Source organism: Nerophis lumbriciformis, linkage group LG08 (assembly GCF_033978685.3).
Source record: "Nerophis lumbriciformis linkage group LG08, RoL_Nlum_v2.1, whole genome shotgun sequence".
Classification (NCBI taxonomy): Eukaryota; Metazoa; Chordata; class Actinopteri; order Syngnathiformes; family Syngnathidae; genus Nerophis; species Nerophis lumbriciformis.
Window position 1 is genome coordinate 17348708 of NC_084555.2, and position 23793 is coordinate 17372500.

At 42.3% G+C, this 23793-nt stretch overlaps 1 protein-coding gene across 5 annotated transcripts in view; it reads left to right on the top strand.

Moving 5' to 3' along the window:
• The window catches only part of LOC133611506 (leucine-rich repeat and fibronectin type-III domain-containing protein 5-like), a 313487-nt gene that overhangs the window by 178815 nt on the left and 110879 nt on the right, over positions 1-23793 (top strand). For all 5 annotated transcript variants that reach the window (XM_072913651.1, XM_061968349.2, XM_072913648.1 and 2 more), the window contains one exon: positions 22799-23022. In XM_072913651.1, the coding sequence (XP_072769752.1) occupies positions 22826-23022 (197 nt within the window). In that variant the 5' untranslated portion in view covers positions 22799-22825. The remainder of the gene's footprint in view (positions 1-22798; positions 23023-23793) is intronic.

Consider the following 23793-nt stretch of genomic DNA (forward strand, 5'->3'; position numbering starts at 1 on the left):
ATACGATTTCGATTAATCGTTCAGCCCTACCATGAACGTTAGTCCAAGTAAGGAGTTGGTTAAGTTTGGGGTGAGGTAAAAGGGAGAGGTCACAGTTAGGAAAAGACAAGTGTGGTGTTACATGTTATATAGGAGGGTTGCATATTGTCATGTCTGTATTATCATGTTTTGTTTTAAGTCATGTTTTGTTTAGTCTTTTCACTCCCTTGTCTGGTCACCATAGCAACCATTAGTTTTCACCTGTCACGTCACGCACCTGTTTCACGTCTTGAGTCACGCACCTGTTTTCGTTAATCATGTCCATAGTATTTAAGTTAATTCATTTTCTGTTGTTCAGCCTGACGACCTCGCACCCCATACCGCACCACATTTATGCTCTGTTCATGTCTCTAACTCTTTTTTCATGCCGGTTCCATGTCAAGTAAGTTTTTGTTTATCAAGCCACAGTTAATGTTTTTGTTTAATTGTTCATAGTTTATTCTCCGCCAATCATGTACCTCCATTCCCGTCTCGCATGAGCCAACTTTCCGTTGCATCCTGGAAAAGCAAACACCCCGGACCAAGTCGTGACACATATGACGTCACATCTGTTTTTCTTTCTCGCGGCTTAATTCACACCATGATCATGCAGCTTGAGCGTAGCATTAAAACAAGTGAGTGAGTGTAGAGTTTGAGCAGAAAATGCCGTATGGCTGTTCTGTTCTTGGGTGTTCCAATCGTTCAAATAGAGAGATAGGAAAGCGCTTTAATAGAGTCCCATAAGTGGTTCATAAAGGTAACAAAAGTCAGGGAAAAAATGAAAGTGCGTGGAAGGAAATGGCTCTTAAAGATAATCACTTTCACCATCTTGTGGAGCACAATCGGATCATTCTTGTGTCTGCAGCGATCACTTTGTAAAATGTTTATTTTAAACATTTGATTTGTTTCAGAAACTTTGTGATGCGATCGAGTTTATTCTCTACTATATAGTTAGTGTTTGAGAGCAGAACTAAACGTAAATAATGGACAATAGATCACATTATTTTTTTGTTCTTTTGTGGTCGCTATGCCTAAATAGAACTACGAAGACCTGGTTGTGCAAATAAACAAACGTCATGTTAAGTCCTAGTTAATAAAGATTGTGATTGTTGGACCAATCTACGGTATTTTCTTTCTTGATTTTCATAACATAAACTAAAAACTTAGTTGTTGTTGTTGTGCTGGAAAGCAAAGTGCTTTATTCGATACAGATGACCACATTGTAGCGTCGTTGGTGATATTTGTTAGCATCAAGAAAATGTCCCTAATAGTATTAATAGACTAGATGAATAAATCTCTTGTAGGCGTTACAGCATAAACCATATATTGATATCGCTAGCAAAGATTCATGATGAACAACCGGGACATATACAGCTAAATATAGAGACATAATATACTTCACTCCATAAAACAACTGCAGACATGAATAGTAGATGGGACTAATTAATGTAGCAGGAAATCAACTGCAAACAAACGTACCCCTTTTTCTCATTAGCGTCACGATCACTCAGCACGGCACTCTTTATGTCAATCAAATAAATTACTTACCGATGCAGGAATAAGTCCAACTTTGTCTTTCACGGATTAAAGTTTAATTTGTGGTCCCCTCCAGATGTAACGACATGATGTGCCTCCAATTGTTTCTTCTCTAAATACCGTAAGTGTCAAATAAAGTGAGGTACCAGTAACCTCTTGGTGATGATAAATGGTTTCAATCTTTTAAAAATATATTTTTCTTAAGAGTGTAAAAATCCACTCCATCCCATTTAAAATATTTTTCATGATCACTTTTATATTTGCCTCTAAACAATTCACAATAAGCCTAAATCTGTACTGAGTCAGGTAAATAAACAGTAGCCTATTGGGGCTTAGACCATCGCCCGCATGTGCCTCTCGATCATGTGATTGTGACCCAACTACCTGGCATACTTTTATTTTGAAGGCCGGAATACAGCTAAAGGAAGCTGGGTTCAGATCAGTTGAAGTTAATGTGAGTGGTTGAACTACTTGAAAAGTGTATTGTAATACGTAATGCTACTCTCCTAAACAAACATTGCACTCTGAGACTTGTTGGAGAACACTTTGACATATGAAGTGTTTTCCAAACACTGACATTTCTAGGTCCACTTCAGCACAAGCACCCAACTCTGAGAACATAATTCAGTAAGCTGGAGAAATGCACTACGTTAGTTTTCTTCATCTTTCCATTATACACATAAACGATGATCTAATTTCTCATGTGACATTACATTGTCTTCATAATACCACCTAATGCATCAATGTACCTCCTAAAGATCTGAACTGGAACATGATTATAAACAGTATTTCTATGTATGTTCAGTTCATTCCTATGACTGTGATGTAAGTTAGGTTTTAGTGTAAGTCGCAACTTATACCTATATTATTAACACCTCATTCACATTGCACAATAATAATAATGTGAAAGACCCTTGCCTTTGTTTACAGATACTATCTTTATCCTTGATAATGGTCACAGCGTTTGAGCGTGCATGTTGATGTCTCTACTGAGTGTTTTACGATGTCTAATTTCATTTCACTTTCCTTTTTCTGGCCACACTAGAGTCTGGTTCACACTTAGGAGACAACAGAGTTTGGAGATAAAAGTTAAAGAACAAAAGTGATGTTGCCGTGCCTTAGTGTAGCAACGACTTATGACTCCTGTATGTATTCTTAAACCGTGCACAAGTACTTTAAAGGGGAACATTATCACAATTTCAGAAGGGTTAAAACCATTAAAAATCCGTTCCCAGTGGCTTATTTTATTTTTCGAAGTTTTTTTCAAAATTTTACCCATCACGCAATATCCCTAAAAAAAGCTTCAAAGTGCCTGATTTTAACCATCCTTATATACACCCGTCCATTTTCCTGTGACGTCACACAGTGATGCCAATACAAACAAACAGCAAGGTATAGCGACATTAGCTCGGATTCAGACTCGGATTTCAGCGGCTTAACACTGTCTGATAAAATAATTACTAACAACTATGAACTAGGTTTACAGCATATGAAATACATTTTGCAACAACATGCACTTTGAGAGTGCAGACAGCCCATTTCAGGCGCGCTAAGAACATATATTTTTCCACGATTTCAGCACTCAGGTTAACCATACCTAAATAGACACAAAATACTGCATTACACAAGACTACCCGAATGTAATCGAATGATTGAAAAAAATAAATGTTTTTAATTTAAATTATTGGTAAACACATTTTATGTATAATAATTTACGTAAAACCGCGAGTAATGAATAAAGTTTTCATCAATTAATATATTCTGTAGACATACACATCCGCTCTCTTTTCTTGAAAGCTGATTTGTCCAGTTTTGGAGTTGATGTCAGCAGGCCAGGGAAGCTAGGGTCGATATTCTTCTCTTGATCATCTTCGGTGGCATAAGGGACAGGAACAAACTGCCGCCATTGCTTGCCGTGCTACCGAGGTCCGTTGTCCCTGAATAGCTCACACACTCCGGCAGATTCAATGGGGGTCTGGCGGCAGATTTCTTTGACTTTATGTTGGAAATGCATCTGCTTTGAGTGTCGCAGGATATCCACACATTCTTGCCATCTCTGTCGTAGCATAGCTTTCGTCGGTAAAGTGTGCGGAACAAACGACTGACCATTTCGTCAGCTTTCCCCACACCCTCGCATTTTGAACAAATTTCGTCCAATTTCTTGCCACATTCGCATCTTTGGGCCACTGGTGCAACTTGAATCCGTCCCTGTTCGTGTTGTTACACCCTCCGACAACACACCGCCGAAAGTGAGAAAATGGCGGATTGCTTTCCGATGTGACGTCACGTTGTGACGTCATCGCTCCGAGAGCGAATAATAGAAAGGCGTTTAATTCGCCAACAATTCACCCATTTAGAGTTCGGAAATCAGTTAAAAAAATATATGGTCTTTTTTCTGCAACATTAAGGTATATATTGAGGCTTACATAGGTCTGGTGATAATGTTCCCCTTTAACTATTTATCTATATCTTTATGAACAGTATTGATATTTTGGGGGGAGTGGGTCTCTAACCACAAAACGCTGTTGTATTGCCTGCTTTTTGTTGCAATGCCTGGTTTTGTGGTCACGGGGCGAAGCCACCTTCGCACACACCTGTTTCCCATTTCCTCCTGATGATTTAAGCTCACCAGTGCATTCACTCAGCGCCGGTTGATTCCTGATGGTTCACCATTCCAGTCATGTTCATCTCCTCTGCTTTGGCTTCACTCATGCTTCTTGTTTCCTGTGGCTCTGATCCGACGCTGCCATGTAGTGTTAAATGTTTCCTCTCCACACCTTTTGTGGGTGTTTTCTGTTTTTTTACACCTTCTGTCTGCATCCTTAGTTATTTTTCATCACTCCTTTTTGAGTGCACTTTTTGTTATTATTCTTAATTTTTCTTCTCTGCCTTGGGGTCTTACTTCAGCATGACAGCCATAACACGAAACGTAAAATGGGGACCGAAGAAAAAATTACTAATTTGGAGCTTTGCAGTTATTTTATTGACAATCTGCTAGTGAGCAGGCTACTTCTTGTTTCATAAAGGTGGGTTCTATCCTATTGAAGGAGTGAACAAAAGCCGTTATCAGGGCTTTTATTCAGATAGTGTTTTTCTTCGAACTATGTACCAGCCCTTTAGAATTTTCTGGAAATAATCAGTACTTTGTGGCGTAATCCTGCGAACTGTATCTGTCCTATTATTTACTGTTTTACTCTCAACTGCCAGATCAACAGTATACAAAACAGGTTATTTTCTGGCGCATTTAAAAATAAATTATAAAGCATCAGCAATTAAAACATGTACCGTAAATGTATCCGCTTGGCTTATGGTACTTCCGGTCAATAAAGTTTAATTCAAAGTACACACTTATCAAAGATATATTAAAGGTCTACTGAAATGCGATTTTCTTATTTAAACGGAGATAGCAGGTCCATTCTATGTGTCATACTTGATCATTTCGCGATATTGCCATATTTTTGCTGAAAGGATTTAGTAGAGAACATCGACGATAAAGTTCGCAACTTTTGGTCGCTGATAAAAAAGCCTTGCCTGTACCGGAAGTAGCAGACGAGTAGCGTGACGTCACAGCTTGTGGAGCTCCTCACATCTGCACATTGTTTACAATCATGGCCACCAGCAGCGAGAGCGATTCGGACCGAGAAAGCGACGATTTCCCCATTAATTTGAGCGAGGATGAAAGATTTGTGGATGAGGAAAGTGAGAGTGAAGGACTAGAGGGCAGTGGGAGCGATTCAGATAGGGAAGATGCTGTGAGAGGCGGGTGGGACCTGATATTCAGCTGGGAATGACTAAAACAGTAAATAAACACAAGACATATATATACTCTATTAGCCACAACACAACCAGGCTTATATTTAATATGCCACAAATTAATCCCGCATAACAAACACCTCCCCCTTCCCGTCCATACAACCCGCCAATACAACTCAAACACCTGCACAACACACTCAATCCCACAGCCCAAAGTACCGTTCACCTCCCCAAAGTTCATACAGCACATATATTTCCCCAAAGTCCCCAAAGTTACGTAGGTGACATGCACATAGCGGCACGCACGTACGGGCAAGCGATCAAATGTTTGGAAGCCGCAGCTGCATGCGTACTCACGGTACTGCGTCTGCGCATCCAACTCAAAGTCCTCCTGGTAAGAGTCTCTGTTGTCCCAGTTCTCCACAGGCCAATGGTAAAGCTTGACTGTCATCTTCCGGGAATGTAAACAATGAAACTCCGGCTGTGTTATCCGGCACAACAGTCAAGGGGTGCATTCTATGGCGGGGGTGCGTTATCCGGCACAACACCTGCTGCAATACACCGCTTCCAACCTACAGCTTTCTTCTTTGCTGTCTTCATTGTTCATTGAACAAATTGCAAAAGATTCACCAACACAGATGTCCAGAATACTGTGGAATTTTGCGATGAAAACAGAGGACTTAATAGCTGGCCACCATGCTGTCCCAAACTGTCCTCTACAATCCGTGACGTCACGTGCAGGCGTCATCATACCGAGACGTTTTCAGCAGGATATTCCGCGCGAAATTTAAAATTGCACTTTAGTAAGCTAACCCGGCCGTATTGGCATGTGTTGCAATGTTAAGATTTCATCAGTGATATACAGGTAAAAGCCAGTAAATTAGAATATTTTGAAAAACTTGATTTATTTCAGTAATTGCATTCAAAAGGTGTAACTTGTACATTATATTTATTCATTGCACACAGACTGATGCATTCAAATGTTTATTTCATTTAATTTTGATGATTTGAAGTGGCAACAAATGAAAATCCAAAATTCCGTGTGTCACAAAATTAGAATATTGTGTAAGGCTAATACAAAAAAGGGATTTTTAGAAATGTTGGCCAACTGAAAAGTATGAAAATGAAAAAATATGAGCATGTACAATACTCAATACTTGGTTGGAGCTCCTTTTGCCTCAATTACTGCGTTAATGCGGCGTGGCATGGAGTCGATGAGTTTCTGGCACTGCTCAGGTGTTATGAGAGCCCAGGTTGCTCTGATAGTGGCCTTCAACTCTTCTGCGTTTTTGGGTCTGGCATTCTGCATCTTCCTTTTCACAATACCCCACAGATTTTCTATGGGGCTAAGGTCAGGGGAGTTGGCGGGCCAATTTAGAACAGAAATACCATGGTCCGTAAACCAGGCACGGGTAGATTTTGCGCTGTGTGCAGGCGCCAAGTCCTGTTGGAACTTGAAATCTCCATCTCCATAGAGCAGGTCAGCAGCAGGAAGCATGAAGTGCTCTAAAACTTGCTGGTAGACGGCTGCGTTGACCCTGGATCTCAGGAAACAGAGTGGACCGACACCAGCTGGACTGCTGCTGAGTGGTCCAAAGTCATGTTTTCTGACGAAAGCAAATTTTGCATTTCCTTTGGAAATCGAGGTCCCAGAGTCTGGAGGAAGACAGGAGAGGCACAGGATCCACGTTGCCTGAAGTCTAGTGTAAAGTTTCCACCATCAGTGATGGTTTGGGGTGCCATGTCATCTGCTGGTGTCGGTCCACTCTGTTTCCTGAGATCCAGGGTCAACGCAGCCGTCTACCAGCAAGTTTTAGAGCACTTCATGCTTCCTGCTGCTGACCTGCTCTATGGAAATCTACCCGTGCCTGGTTTACGGACCATGGTATTTCTGTTCTAAATTGGCCCGCCAACTCCCCTGACCTTAGCCCCATAGAAAATCTGTGGGGTATTGTGAAAAGGAAGATGCAGAATGCCAGACCCAAAAACGCAGAAGAGTTGAAGGCCACTATCAGAGCAACCTGGGCTCTCATAACACCTGAGCAGTGCCAGAAACTCATCGACTCCATGCCACGCCGCATTAACGCAGTAATTGAGGCAAAAGGAGCTCCAACCAAGTATTGAGTATTGTACATGCTCATATTTTTCATTTTCATACTTTTCAGTTGGCCAACATTTCTAAAAATCCCTTTTTTGTATTAGCCTTAAGTAATATTCTAATTTTGTGACACACGGAATTTTGGATTTTCATTTGTTGCCACTTCAAATCATCAAAATTAAATGAAATAAACATTTGAATGCATCAGTCTGTGTGCAATGAATAAATATAATGTACAAGTTACACCTTTTGAATGCAATTACTGAAATAAATCAAGTTTTTCAAAATATTCTAATTTACTGGCTTTTACCTGTATAAACTATCAGACTGCGTGCCCTGACCACATGATGGCGACCAATACACATGTAACAATGTTAATTAAATGACAAGCATGACACACTTTAACATGACAAGCATGACATACATTAACAACAAGAGTTTACAACTGATTGGCTATTGCAACTGTCTATCAACTCTATGTGTTCTCAAATTCATCAGTATCCAATCACAGGACGCGTAAATGTCACGTTCAATGTGAGGCCAGCTAGATGGCCTTACTGACAACAACTCGTGATCTGATTGGCTATCGCAACTGTCTATCAACTGTATGTCCCCGTTCACTTGCAGTGCATAGACGCCTGTATTGTTGATTCTGAAGGCGTTTGGTACAGCATGGTAACATAAGCTAGCTGAATTCTGATTGGATACTAGGGATGTCCCGATCTAATATTTGGATAGGATCGGCTGCCGATATTTGCAAAATAATGCGTATCGGCAAGGCATGGGAAAATGTCGATCCAGATCCAGTTTAAAAAAAGTTTGTCATGTATAATTTTGTCTATTTTGTGTTTATCCTTGAATAAACAGGTCAGTTTCTTGTTACCAACCATTGTGTATTATTCAAACTCCCCTAATTCAGCTGGCTAGTTGTTATCAAGAGTACTAAAACCATTGTCAACATGATTCTGACAACTAAGTAGGCTAAAGTAGGCTAAATAACTTTAAACTTTAATACATGCTCGGGATTGGCCAGTATCGGTCAGTATCGGTATCAGATCGGAAGTGCAAAAACAATATCGGTATCGGATCGGATGTGCAAAAGCCTGGATCGGACATCCCTATTGGATACAAACTAAAAACAACAGTACTGGAACTTGCATTACATGACATGAAAAGAATATGAATCATTTTTGATATTTAGGGAAAGTAAATACTTTTTTGTTTTTTATCTCTAATTATGATCATGATTTCTGGTTACGTTAGGCCAGCAGAGAAGGTCTTGCTGGCCCCGACGGCACACCACTGACTACGACCAGTTTTAGTATAAACAGCTTGTGGAGAATCCATTTGTGCTGCCCAGGAAACCATCAGTAGACAAGCCAGTAGTGAAAATGGCTTGATCAGAGCTCTTCAGAGAGCAGAGATGTCGCTCTGGAAGGGTTTCAAAGAAATGGATAAGGCAGCCTGCTCAGTTGTGAAACAGAATCATATTTTACACACCACTGCAAACATCCTATACTTTTTTTTTTCTCCCATGCGCATAATCCCTTTGGTTAATGCACAATTCTGTTTGATCCGAACGGCGCTGCATGTCACTACTTGCTAGAGTCAGTAATGTGTATTTTGTTTAATGTGTGTGACAGAGTGAAATTGAGCTCTTCTGTTGAGTCTTTCGTCCTTCTATGCAACTGCATATACTTTGGGTATCACTAGAAAGTAGTCTAACAGTATAACATCCTCACAATTCGCTTTGTACCTTGGTATTAAAGGAGACCATGCTGATTTCAATCTGCATTCAAAACACTTCTTTGTGTTCTAGCTTGGATATGCTTTGGTATAAATTTTGATCCAAAGTCACTTTTATTACCCTTTTTTTAAAAGGCAAGATGTTAGTTTGTGGAGGTGTTCCCAGATTGTAAATAAAACCTTTTGCAATTTTCCCTCTCCAAAAGTATAATTATTTATATTTTGTACAAACTGACACTTGTTTAAATAAGTATCTTGAAGTCATTGCCACATTTTTTCCCAGACAACGTCAAACATAAAACATATTTTATAGATTCAGCCGGTCAGCGCACTAGGCACAGTTGGATACTCTCAGATCGATTCAGAGTGTATACAAAGCTTCAAAATGGAAAGGTAATAATTGTAACAATGTTAATGCTTTTTTGTTATTGTTGGTAGATTGAAGTTGGGTGCACAGTGGCCAATAGTTGTTGGCATTGAGTCCGCATAGTCAGGCGCTCTGGGTTCTTTGGACATCTCTCTGTGGCCTTTGCTTTTTTGTTCAGATAATTAGGCTTCCTCCCACATTCCAAAAATATTCAAAATATGTGCTTTAGGTTACATAGATACTCTGTGAATAGGGATGAATGGTTTTTTTTTGTCCATATTGGCCCTGCAATTGGTTGACAACCAGTCAAAGTTTAGTTTGTACACCACTTTTCGCCCAAAGTCACCTATGATAGGGTTCAGCTTACCCACAACCCTAATGAGACTCGCGAAACGCCAGGCGATGTGTTTTATTGAGTAGACAGCGACGCCTAATGCAAGGCACACTTCATGTTTATTACTTTTTATGTGTATGAACCCAAGACCAATTCTGATCTACTTTCTACTGGTCTACTTTCTTTCTTTTTCTATTCACACTTCAACTCTCGTTATAATTAACTGGTTGTCTGATGTCTGTTTTTCACTTGCTGCTAATTCTCACTAGCTTATTTTCCATTTCTCCTCAGCTCACTCATTAAAGCTGTTGCTCGGTGTTAGTAATGAGCTCATATCAGCTTCTGGGCCATAAGGGTCATGAGCCTGTTCTCATTTTCTGTGTGAACTCTATTTACTGTAGCTGCTCCTATATTTCTGTGTTTTTTTTCTTTTTTTTGAAAGGGCTATATGCCTGCTAACATAGGGTGTTATTTTACCTCATAAATTCAGTGCATCACTGCAGACCTGCCAACATGTACGCATTTGTCGTACTCGGCAAGCATTTTGACACTTGATTACGCTTCGATGCTCTCCAGGTACATATTTTGTTGCAGTTTTAGTTTCAAAATATGTCTCGGAGCAAAGCCCCTGTGTCTAGGCACTAGCATACTTTACACTAGCTACCTTCTTTCGTAGCATGACATGTTCTTCCAAAAAATTCCAAATAAAGGTTCACCTTGTAAAGCATTATTTTCTGTTTTTCTTCTGATTCGTTAGATTTTGCCCATATGATCTGTAATAGTGTATACTTTCTGTGTTTTAGTGTCAGGTGTGTCCAAACTTTTTGACGTATTGGGCAAAACTAAATTGGCCAAGGTTCGAAAGCTGACTGATCCTAGCCCTATACATATATGTGTGTACATATATACATATTAATATATTATATACATACAGTATATGATACATTTTTATATATATCCAGACATGGAAAAGGCTTCAAGAGTAAACCTCGAAGAAAAATCCAGAGTCAGAGCCCCCAAGGCGGTCCGTTGTCCCGGGAGCTCCTATGACGTCGCTGGTGCCAAATTGTAATAGCCTGACTGTTCCTTTAAATCCACCAGCGACGTGGAGAGGAGGGACAAACTGCATGTCCTCCACATCAACTCGCCCTGGCTAGTGTCCGACCACTAAAACCTGGAGAGGACACTCCAGCTTTGCCTACGGCGTAAACACAACACTGGGAGCAACAGTTACCGGTGATAAGCCGCGCTCAGTTGGCGTACAGCGTGGCACCAGGGGTTGTTCTCGACGGTGGGAGGGATCCTCGTACCCCACTAGACAGCTACCGCCTGCCTCAAGCTGGGCAGTCCCCAGTCAGCAAGGTTGCTGTCCCGCCACGGTCTACCCTCCCCATCGGGTGCATCAGGATAGGGAACCACCTGAATGATAGACTGAATTCTCCGCACCAGCCAAAAAACCGACCAAGCAAAAGAGACCATCTCTCAAACTGGCCTGTAGGAATGTCCGGACTATGATGACTGGCCTTTCCACAAACCTCACAGACATCAGTGATCTCAGGGAAACTGCGGTAATCAACGACGAACTCCACAGACTGAATGTGGACATTGCCACCCTCCAAGAAAGAGAATGATTACACTTTCTTCTGGCAAGGAAAGAGCTCCGAAGAGCCAAGGGAACATGGTGTAGGCTTTGCCGTGAAGAACAGCCTGCTAAATACGGTGGAGCTAGGCAGCAACGGCTCAGAACGACTCCTCACTCTTTGTCTCAACACCACCGTGACCCTCGTGAGCGTGTACGCCCCGACTGTCCTCCACCCCAGACGCCAAGGACCGCTTCTACAAAACCCTTGCCTCCATCATCAGCAGCGTCTCCAGTAAGGAACAAATTGTTCTATTGGGCGACTTCAACGCCAGAGTGGGGGCGGATCACAACTCATGGCCCTCATGCCTTGGCAAATTTGGGATGGGAAAGAATAACGAGAACGGGCAGCACCTGCTCGAAATGTGCACTTTCCACAAGCTATGTGTCACAAACTCGTACTTCCAGTCCAAGCCCCAACACAAGGTTTGCTGGAGACACCTTTGCGCCAAACACTGGTACGAGCTGGAGCTGGACCTCACCCTAGTCAGACGCACCGCCATAAAGAGTGTCCTTCACACACTCCTTTCTCGCCGCTGGGAGATGAGGCTGCAACCAAAGAGGATTCCTCGATCCAGGAATCAGGGCAACCCCCGCCTCGACGTCAGTAAGATGTCCCATCCGAGTCTTGTAAAGCAGTTTACTGCCGCCTTTGACAAGAATTGAGCACCACCCAGCCATGTGACACCGCTAAAGAGAAGTGGGAAGTACTGCGGGATATTATACATCGCACAGCTCTGGCAAGCTTCGGGAAGAAGACCTCGAAATCACACGACTGGTTTGATGCCAAGTCGACCGAGATATTGCCCGTGATCGAAGCCAAGCGTGTAGCCGTTGCCAAATATAAGCAGTCACCAACCAAGCAGAACCTGCACACACACAGCGTCAAGAAGGCACAGAGCAAGACGGCCTCCCTGAAATCTACCACTGGGGATCTGATTACCGATAAAAGCCAGCAGATGGAGACATGAGTGGAACATTACATCGACCTCTACTCCAGGCAGAACACTGTGTCCAGCTCAGCCCTTGATGCCATCGGGTGCCTGCCAACCATGGAAGACCGCAACACTCCAAGAGCTCAATAAGGTTATTGACAGCCTGGCCTCGGGCAAAGTCCCTGGCAGTGATGGTACTCCACCTTACCTCAACAAGAACTGCAAAACCACACTACTACTTCCGCTGAACCATAAAGAAGGCACTGCGACCATCACAGAGCAAGACGACCTCCCTGAAATCTACCACTCGGGATCTGATCACCGATAAAAGCCAGCAGATGGAGAGATGGGTGGAACATTACATCGACTTCCACTCCAGGAAGAACACTGTGTCCGGCTCAGCCCTTGATGCCATCGGGTGCCTGCCAACCATGGAAGACCTTAACACTCGAAGAGCTCAATAAGGCTATTGACAGCCTGGCCTTGGGCAAAGCCCCCGGCAGTGATGGTACTCCACCTGACCTCAACAAGAACTGCAAAACCACACTACTACTTCTGCTGAACCTAGTCTTATGCCAGTTTTGGGAAGTAGGGGCCGTGCCGCTGGACATGAGGGACGCCAAGATCATCATCCTCTACAAGAACAAGGGAGAGAGAAGTGACTCCAACAACTACAGAGGCATCTCCCTCCTCAGCGTTGTTGGCAAAGTCTTTGCCAGAGTCATCTTGATTCGTCTGCAGGAATTGGCTGAGCGAGTCTACTCGGAGTCTCAGTGTGGTTTTTGCGCCAAGAGATCTACCATAGATATGGTATTTTTCTTGAGACAACTACAAGAGAAGTGCAGAGAACAGCATGTCCTCCTATAAATCACCTTCATCAACCTCACCAAAGCATTTAACCTGGTCAGTAGGGATGGACTTTTCAAGGTTCTCTCCAAGATTGGCTGCCCACCCAAACTCAAGAGCTTGATCGAGTCCTTCCACACATATATGAAGGGGACAGTACATTTTAACGGCAGCTCATCCGAACCTTTCAGCATCAATAGCGGCGTCAAACAAGGCTGCATCCTCGCTCCAACACTTTTCGGCATCTTCTTCGCTCTGCTGCTCAAGCACGCATTCGGCACGTCAACAGAAGGACTCTACCTGCCAAACCAGATCAGACTGCAGGCTCATCAACCCCTCCCGTCTCCGGGGCAAGACCAAAATGTGCGACATTCTCATCAGAGACATGCTATTTGCAGAGGATGCGGCTATATCAACAAACACAGAGCAACATTTACAGTACGTGTTGATCCGCTTATCCCAGGCCTGCAATGACTTCGGCTTAACAATCAGCCTTAAGAAGACCATTATCCTTGCACAGGAGTCAGAGTCACAGACAGCCATCTACATCGATGATTATCAACTCGATGTCGTCCAGCAGTTCACATACCTCGGCTCCACAGTCACAGACAACCTCTCCCTTGACACTGAGGTTGACAAAAGAATCGGAAAGGCAGCCACCACACTTGCTCGCCTAACAACACGATTGTGGACGAACCTCAAGCTGACTATTGTGACCAAAATGGTAGTGTACAATGCCTGTGTTGTCAGCACAAGTTGTATGGCAGCGAAACCTGGAAAATGTATGCAAGACAGGAGAAACATCTCAACATTTTCCATCTGAGAAGCCTACGATGCATCGTAGGCATATCTTGGCAGGACAGGGTGACCAATGCCGAAGTCCTATCCTGCGTCGGTCTCCCCAGTATGTACACTCTGTTGAGACATCGCAGACTCCACTGGCTGGGTCATGTTCACCGCATGGACGACGGAAGAATCCCCAAAGATATCATATATAGGGTGCTGAAGGAGGAACATTGGGCGCCCAAAGCTGCGCTACAAGGACGTGCTGAAAAGAGACATGAAGGCTGTTGGTATAAATACAAACTCTTAGGAACAATCCAAGTGGAACCCTTATTCAACATCTGAGGGCAGGGGACTTTCAGGAGCACCACCACTCCTTCAGACCAGACACCCTTCATCGCTGTGACCTCTGCGCGAAAAACTGCCAGTTCCGCAGCGGTCTCTTCAGTCACAGACGACGCTGTTCCAGTCGAGCAGTCAGCCAAGACTCAGACACTGTCCATGGTCAACACTGACCGACAGAGGCCTTGATATATAGTATATACACACACAAAGTCTATACAATGGATATATTTAGATACAGTATATGTATGCAGTTCGGAAGTATGTGTACTCATTAATATATTTACGTATGTGTGTGTGTAAATAAATAACCATGTAAATAAATTTCACTTCACTAGCTTCAGTTGTTTTTTTAAATATTATTTATTACAATTATGTGTGCTGTTTCAGAGTGATCTGTGATCACGTTTACACAGATGTTTTTACACCTAACCCGGCTAAAAATTGTAGTTCCCCAAACTTTGGAATTACCTTAGCCTTTTGGACAATTAATGTTACCTAAAGGGTGTATTTGAGTAGCCTTTTTGGTTCCATATTGGTGCAAACGGCAAGCATTTGTTTGGTTCCTGAAACGTTACATATTACTATTATTATTATTATTATTCATTGAATGTTACCGAATGTTATGTGATGGCAATGCTTTAAGTATGCATATTCATTTCGTACCAAATTGAAGAAGAGGGCAGTTCTCCAGACATGTAAAGATACAGGTAAAAGCCAGTAAATTAGAATATTTTGAAAAACTTGATTTATTTCAGTAATTGCATTCAAAAGGTGTAACTTGTACATTATATTTATTCATTGCACACAGACTGATGCATTCAAATGTTTATTTCATTTAATTTTGATGATTTGAAGTGGCAACAAATGAAAATCCAAAATTCTGTGAGTCACAAAATTAGAATATTACTTAAGGCTAATACAAAAAAGGGATTTTTAGAAATGTTGGCCAACTGAAAAGTATGAAAATGAAAAATATGAGCATGTACAATACTCAATACCTGGTTGGAGCTCCTTTTGCCTCAATTACTGCGTTAATGCGGCGTGGCATGGAGTCGATGAGTTTCTGGCACTGCTCAGGTGTTATGAGAGCCCAGGCTGCTCTGATAGTGGCCTTCAACTCTTCTGCGTTTTTGGGTCTGGCATTCTGCATCTTCCTTTTCACAATACCCCACAGATTTTCTATGGGGCTAAGGTCAGGGGAGTTGGCGGGCCAATTTAGAACAGAAATACCATGGTCCGTAAACCAGGCACGGGTAGATTTTGCGCTGTGTGCAGGCGCCAAGTCCTGTTGGAACTTGAAATCTCCATCTCCATAGAGCAGGTCAGCAGCAGGAAGCATGAAGTGCTCTAAAACTTGCTGGTAGACGGCTGCGTTGACCCTGGATCTCAGGAAATAGAGTGGACCGACACCAGCAGATGACATGGCACCCCAAACCATCACTGATGGTGGAAACTTTACACTAGACTTCAGGCAACGTGGATCTTGTGCCTCTCCTGTCTTCCTCCAGACTCTGGGACCTCGATTTCCAAAGGAAATGCAAAATTTGCATGGTTGGGTGATGGTTTGGGGTGCCATGTCATCTGCTGGTGTCGGTCCACTCTGTTTCCTGAGATCCAGGGTCAACGCAGCCGTCTACCAGCAAGTTTTAGAGCACTTCATGCTTCCTGCTGCTGACCTGCTCTATGGAGATGGAGATTTCAAGTTCCAACAGGACTTGGCGCCTGCACACAGCGCAAAATCTACCCGTGCCTGGTTTACGGACCATGGTATTTCTGTTCTAAATTGGCCCGCCAACTCCCCTGACCTTAGCCCCATAGAAAATCTGTGGGGTATTGTGAAAAGGAAGATGCAGAATGCCAGACCCAAAAACGCAGAAGAGTTGAAGGCCACTATCAGAGCAACCTGGGCTCTCATAACACCTGAGCAGTGCCAGAAACTCATCGACTCCATGCCACGCCACATTAACGCAGTAATTGAGGCAAAAGGAGCTCCAACCAAGTATTGAGTATTGTACATGCTCATATTTTTCATTGTCATACTTTTCAGTTGGCCAACATTTCTAAAAATCCCTTTTTTGTATTAGCCTTAAGTAATATTCTAATTTTGTGACACACGGAATTTTGGATTTTCATTTGTTGCCACTTCAAATCATCAAAATTAAATGAAATAAACATTTGAATGCATCAGTCTGTGTGCAATGAATAAATATAATGTACAATTTACACTTTTTGAATGCAATTACTGAAATAAATCAAGTTTTTCAAAATATTCTAATTTACTGGCTTTTACCTGTATAGTACAAACTGTGATAAAGCCATAGTTTCGAGTGTAATTGTCAATACGCTGTTATATGGATGCCCTCGCACACACCGACACGCATACACAAATACACACATAACAATGCTTTTTTGCCACACAGCAGAGCGTTGATTGTGACATAACAACAATCATTTGTACCAAAATAACATTTCGGTTTGCATTGATTAAAGCAAGCTATAACAGACTAAACAACAACACATAACTTCAACTACTTCAACTTTAACAACTTCCCCCCATCAAACTTGACTAAATAGAGGAAATAAAATTAATTAGATTTCCGTATGTGAACCTGCAGAAAGATAATTACCTTTTTGAAGAGGAGAGTTTGATCTCCAGGGCGAGCCAATGTGTCCCGTGTCCAATTTCCGGAGAGTTTCACTGGGACCGACGGTGGAATTTGGCCTGCCATGTCATTGTCGACAACAGCGCATCCCGACGAGCCTCAATCTTATCCCCATTGTAGAAACATCCTCCCAACAGTATTAGTCAAATATTATTTTATAAATAAAGTTGATTTGATTTGATTTGTGTGCAGACAAACATTTCTGTGGGAGGCCAAAACACAGCAACTGATTTTACAGACGTGACGTCACACCAGGAAGCGGCAACCACTCTGAGGAAGTCTGAAATGATTGATCTACTTTCTAAAACAGACCTGGGCAAAATACTAACTTAACTGCCCGTTAAGCTTGTCAATCAGGTCCGCCAAACGTTTCCAAATATATATTTGTTTAACCTTCAACATCGAAACTATGAATGCGCAGTGCCATTTCCAAATTACCGTAAGTCTTGAACCATAAAAAATATTATAATTGTTGGAATCTTCGCTTTTAAGATATATATGCCCTTTTACGGTAATCATAGGGACTACGTCACAGCAGCTGAAGGCAGACGAGGCACAAAGTAGAGTGGGCAGGGTTTGTTTACAGAGCAGCTAGCCCGAGACACAGGTGTCAGGGACAGATGGCCTCCTCGTCATAATAATTGCCCAGGTCGGCTCTAAAAGCTATTTGTCTTCACACAAGAATCTTTTTCGAATATTTAAAGGAGACATAATGAATGCTATGAATTATTCTACTAACACACCTGCTCTATGCGGAGTCCTCAGCAGGTGATAATATCAGATTGGGAGGTTTATGGTCGTATCCGACTCCTCTGAATCGAATCGTTGAATCTCCTATTTGAAGACAGCCTTAGTGTATACGACTGGTTCAGAGGTATTACTCCCCACTTTTGCAAACACATTATTTTCTGCTTTCAGATCAACAACTGCGATAAAATTGTCTGATGTAGTGCCTTGGTTAGTTCCAGCTGCAATAACACTCCCTTTCTCTCTATATTACCATTGTTCACTGGCGCTGAGGAAGCAAAGTAGTCGACTCGAGTTGGAGTCACTTCAGGAGTTCAACCCTAACAAAAAGCTAAAGTTGGGGGCACTGAAATCTTTGACCAAGTTTTTTTAGACACGTCAGAAAAGCCACTATTTTGCATGTTTTGTGTTTCTTATGCTTCACTCATAGTGTTTTAGTCTTAGTATGTTATCTGTTTTAATGGTTAAGCTTTTATTGTTTAAAGGGGAACATTATCACAATTTCAGAATTGTTAAAACCATTAAAAATCAGTTCCCAGTGGCTTATTATATTTTTCGAAGTTTTTTTCAAAATTTTACCCATCACGCAATATCCCTAAAAAAAGCTTCAAAGTGCCTGATTTTAACCACCCGTCCATTTTCCTGTGACGTCACATAGTGAAGCCAACACAAACAAACATGGCGGAAAGAACAGCAAGCTATAGCGACATTAGCTCGGATTCAGACTCGGATTTTAGCGGTTTAAGCGATTCAACAGATTACGTATGTATTGAAACGGATGGTTGTAGTGCGGAGGCAGGTAGCGAAAACAAAATTGAAGAAGAAACTGAAGCTATTGAGCCATATCGGTTTGAACCGTATGCAAGCGAAACCGACGAAAACGACACGACAGCCAGCGACACGGGAGAAAGCGAGGACGAATTTGGCGATCGCCTTCTAACCAACGATTGGTATGTGTTTGTTTGGCATTAAAGGAAACAAACAACTATGAACTAGGTTTACAGCATATGAAATACATTTGGCAACAACATGCACTTTGAGAGTGCAGACAGCCCAATTTTTATCAATTAATATATTCTGCAGACATACCTTCATGTCAGCAGGCCAGGGAAGCTAGGGTCGATATTCTTCTCTTGATCATCTTCGGGACGGTGTGACCCAAGACATCCAGGGGGGTTTCGCTCGCTCGTCTGCGGGAACAAACTGCCGCCATTGCTTGCCGTGCTAGCGAGGTCCTTTGTCCCTGAATTGCTCACACACTCCGGCAGATTCAATGGGGGTCTCGCGGCAGATTTCTTTGACTTTATCGTTGGAAATGCATCTGCTTTGAGTGTCGCAGGATATCCACACATTCTTGCCATCTCTGTAGTAGCATAGCTTTCGTCGGTAAAGTGTGCGGAACAAACGTCCAATTTCTTGCCACTTTTGCATCTTTGGGCCACTGGTGCAACTTGAATCCGTCCCTGTTCGTGTTGTTACACCCTCCGACAACACACCGACGAGGCATGATGTCTCCAAGGTACGGAAAACAGTCGAAAAAACAGAAAATAACAGAGCTGTTTTGACCCGGTGTTTGAGAAAATGGCGGATTGCTTCCCGATGCGACGTCACGTTGTGACGTCATCGCTCCGAGAGCGAATATTAGAATGGCGTTTAATTCGCCAAAATTCACCCATTTAGAATTCGGAAATCGGTTAAAAAAATATATGGTCTTTTTTCTGCAACTTCAAGGTATATATTGACGCTTACATAGGTCTGGTGATAATGTTCCCCTTTAAATATTATTGTTATTTCTGGCGTGCAAAAACACCTCCGTCCTGTATTCTTTTGAGTATAGAACAATCACTTGGTCTAAGAGAGCTTGTAGGTGGCTGCTGGGTCTGGTGTAAGGGTGTGGCTGATGTTGTGACTGGTGGCAGCGCGCGCGCATGATGGCTGTCGGGGCTGACGAACTGTGTATATGTATGTATATGTGTGTGTATGTATGTATGTATATATATGTGTATGTGTACATATGTGTATGTATATGTATGTATGTGTATGTGTGGGTATGTATACATGTATGTGTGTATGTGTATGTATATATGTATGTATGTATGTATATTTCTGGGGGTACGCTCTGGGCCTGCCTGTCAGACGGGGGTCGACGCCTCAGGCTACTGCATCCGAACTGCGTGTCTGGAGCTCCTGGGTCCCGCTGTCCATCCCTTCCGGGTGCCCGTCTTGGTTGGGGCCTGTTGGGCCTAGTCCCTGCGTCTATTGTGGTAGCTTGGTGCTGCAAGGTATTCCGAGGTGCTGCGAGTCGGCCAGTTGCTGGGGTAGTGACCTTGTTTGTCAGCATGTCGGTGATCTTCTTTTAATTTTTTTTTTTAATCAATTAATGTATTTATTTATTTATTTTTTAAAATATATTTTATTAATATTATTTTTTTATTTTCCCCTCCCTCGGGGGCGGTTGCTGGTTGTTCCATCTCCATCGTTGGGGTCCCTGCGGGTGGGGTGGGTGGTTCCCGTGGCCCTGTGCCTGGGTGGTCCTGCGGCGGCCGATTTGGGTGGGGTGGCCGGGGGCTGGCCTCGCCGCGCTCTCCGGGGGTGGATGGTGGGCTCGTGGGGGCCTGGTTGCCGGTGGGGCGGGGGGGGTCTTCCCGTCCGGTTGCGGGGAGTCTCTGGGTCCCTCGGGCTGGGCGTCTCGCCTTTCTGCCCGTGTGGAGTGTGGTCTCTCGCTGGCTTGGGGTCTGGCTGTCCCCTGCTTTTCTCGTGCCCTGTCCTCTGCCGGGTGCGTCTGTCTGCGGCCTGCTGCTGGCCCTTGTGGGCGGTACGGTGGGCCGGGCTCTGGGGTTCCTGTCGCTGGCCGGCTTGGCTGCGTGGGGGCGGTGGTCCCTGGTTCCCTGGGCACCACGCCTCCTGTTTGTGGGTTGGGCTCTCGGGGGTGATGGGGCCGTGCTCTGGCTCCCACGCACTCTGGGAGTCGAATGTATTGTACATGCAAATTCACATATGCTCACATCTTGATAGGTACCTACGCTCCCACATACATACACAAATACAGTACATATTTACCTACCTAATGTTCGTACATCCACACGCACATTCAATATACAAACATACACATACACATACTGTACATATACATTCACTGTACAAACACATATACACATTCTGTACATATACATTCATTGTACAAACACATGTACACATTCTGTACATATACAAGTACATATGCATACTTACACTCATGCACATAATCACGTTTCATCAAACATATATTAACGTTGTTGCCCTAGGGTAAACTGGGTGTAACACATGGCACACTGACAAAGCTTAACCTATTGTGACTATAACAATCTACAAGGTTAATGTAGGTTGCTTCTCTTTCTCCCCCTCCATTTTTCTGCATTCTTTCGTATCTCAAGTTATCATTACGTATATGTATTGTTGCATTTAAACAACTGTATTGTTGATAATAAAGGTACATTATTGGTATTGTTCATTATCAATAGCGCTATTTTTATTGGTATTTGTATTGATCCATTTGTAGTGTAATAATGCTCATTGTCATTTCTGTATTATTTTTTATTTTTCGCTAACTGCTTATTTGCTATTACTTTTACCATCATATTTGTACATGTCATATTTGCTGATGTTGCTCTATTGTTGTTGTTGTTGTTGTTTGCTGTTGTTGTTTTTGTCTCTCTGTCTAATCCCCCTCTTGTCCCCACAATTTCCCCCTCTGTCTTCTTTTTTTTTCTCTTTCTATCCCCTCCTGCTCCGGCCCGGCTGCATTAAATGATAATATAAATACATTTAATAAAGTCAAATACAAATAAGTCAACAAGAGAAGTATCCTACACTTCTCTTTTGTAAAGTAAATCTGAACAGCCGACATGGGCATCTACATCAACTATATGATTTGCCTGAGAAGCTGGAAAGGATAAAAAAAATAAATTAAAAAAAAGAGAGCTTGTAGGTTCAATGTGCACAATTGAATAGCTTAGATGCTCAGAGAGCAATGCGTTTTTATTAGTTTGGATTGGGATTTGTCGTTGAATGGGGAAAGACGTTAAAGTCTCTTGTTTTCATGTTCGCATGTAAGCTAGCAAACTGGCGCTAGTCAATCTGTGAGTTTATCAAAGTGCAGTTTATCAGCCAAGATTTTTTGATAATTTTAATTTTAAATGATATTACTAACCGTCAGGAGTTTTACAGTGGTTATCATTGATACCATTTATCGTTACATCCCGACCTAATTACTAACTTTTGAATGAAACAAATATCAAAGCACCGCCGGGTGGGGGATATGCATACATTTATATATTCAAGGTTAGCAGTCTGTCACCGATGAGTCTCCAAATGTCGTATTTGACTGTTGACACATCAAATTACTTTTTCTCACTCATCTGATAAACAGGAAGTAAATAGGTTATTAGAAAGGCTATTAGTTAAATATCAAATCAAAAGAAAAGAGTAATACACAATACAAATTCCTCCATACACAGTATAGTTCTGACTTTATTGCCAACATATCAAGTGAAAAGAAAGGCAACATGATATTCTGACATGTAAGCATGTGTGCATGAATGTGCCTTCGCACTCTGATCCTTTTAATCCTGCTTCTGCCACGTCCTTCAGCCAAGGTTGCCATTAATGAGTATTTCTCCCTCACCCCCCTCCCTCTGTTACCCTTTGCTGATTATGTATAAGCACTATTACTTACTAATGATGACAGATGATTATTTTTTTCTCAGTGAATGTGGTGTGAACAGAGCAAGGCTTCAACATTTCCTCATGTTTAATTGGATAATGATACCTTCTGTACACTCTCATGACTAAATATGCAAAGACGTTATACTGTACGCTAAGTTTCTAAAGTATTACAACCACTTTCAAAATCTAATAAGAGCTGTATGAAAAATGTTGCATTTATTAAGTATTAGTGATGCTCAGTTGTGTCATAAATGTCTCAATATGTGTCACTTTTTATTTTTCAGGTGTCCGGTTCGGGTGGGGTGGTGACCATGGAGAGGCTGTTGCTGTGTGTGATGTTGGCAGCTGCCATGGCAGTACGGGCGCAAATCTGCCCGAAGCGCTGCGTTTGTCAGATCCTGTCACCCAACCTGGCAACACTTTGTGCCAAGAAAGGTCTACTTTTTGTTCCGCCAAACGTCGACAAGCATACCGTGGAACTAAGGCTGGCTGACAACTTTGTCACCAGGTAACATTCAGACCTCTGATTTCTGTCAAAACCTAAAAAGATAAGTTAGTCACAAGTTCACAAAACAGTATTAAAACTTTGAACATATTGAATGATTGTATATGTATGTATATATATATATATACAAACCCCGTTTCCATATGAGTTGGGAAATTGTGCTAGATGTAAATATAAACGGAATATAATGATTTGTGAATAATTTTCAACCCATATTCAGTTGAATATGCTACAAAGACAACATATTTGATGTTCGAACTGATAAACTTTTTTTTTTTGCAAATAATCATTAACTTTAGAATTTGGTGCCAGCAACACGTGACAAAGAAGTTGGGAAAGGTGGCAATAAATACTGATAAAGTTGAGGAATGCTCATCAAACACTTATTTGGAACATCCCACAGGTGAACAGGCAAATTGGGAACAGGTGGGTGCCATGATTGGGTATAAAAGTAGATTCCATGAAATGATCAGTCATTTACAAACAAGGATGGGGCGAGGGTCACCACTTTGTCAACAAATGCCTGAGCAAATTGTTGAACAGTTTAAGAAAAACCTTTCTCAACCAGCTATTGCAAGGAATTTAGGGATTTCACCATATAAGGTCCGTAATATCATCAAAGGGTTCAGAGAATCTGGAGATATCACTGCACGTAAGCAGCTAAGCCCGTGACCTTCGATCCCTCAGGCTGTATTGCATCAACAAGCGACATCAGTGTGTAAAGGATATCACCACATGGGCTCAGGAATACTTCAGAAACCCACTGTCAGTAAC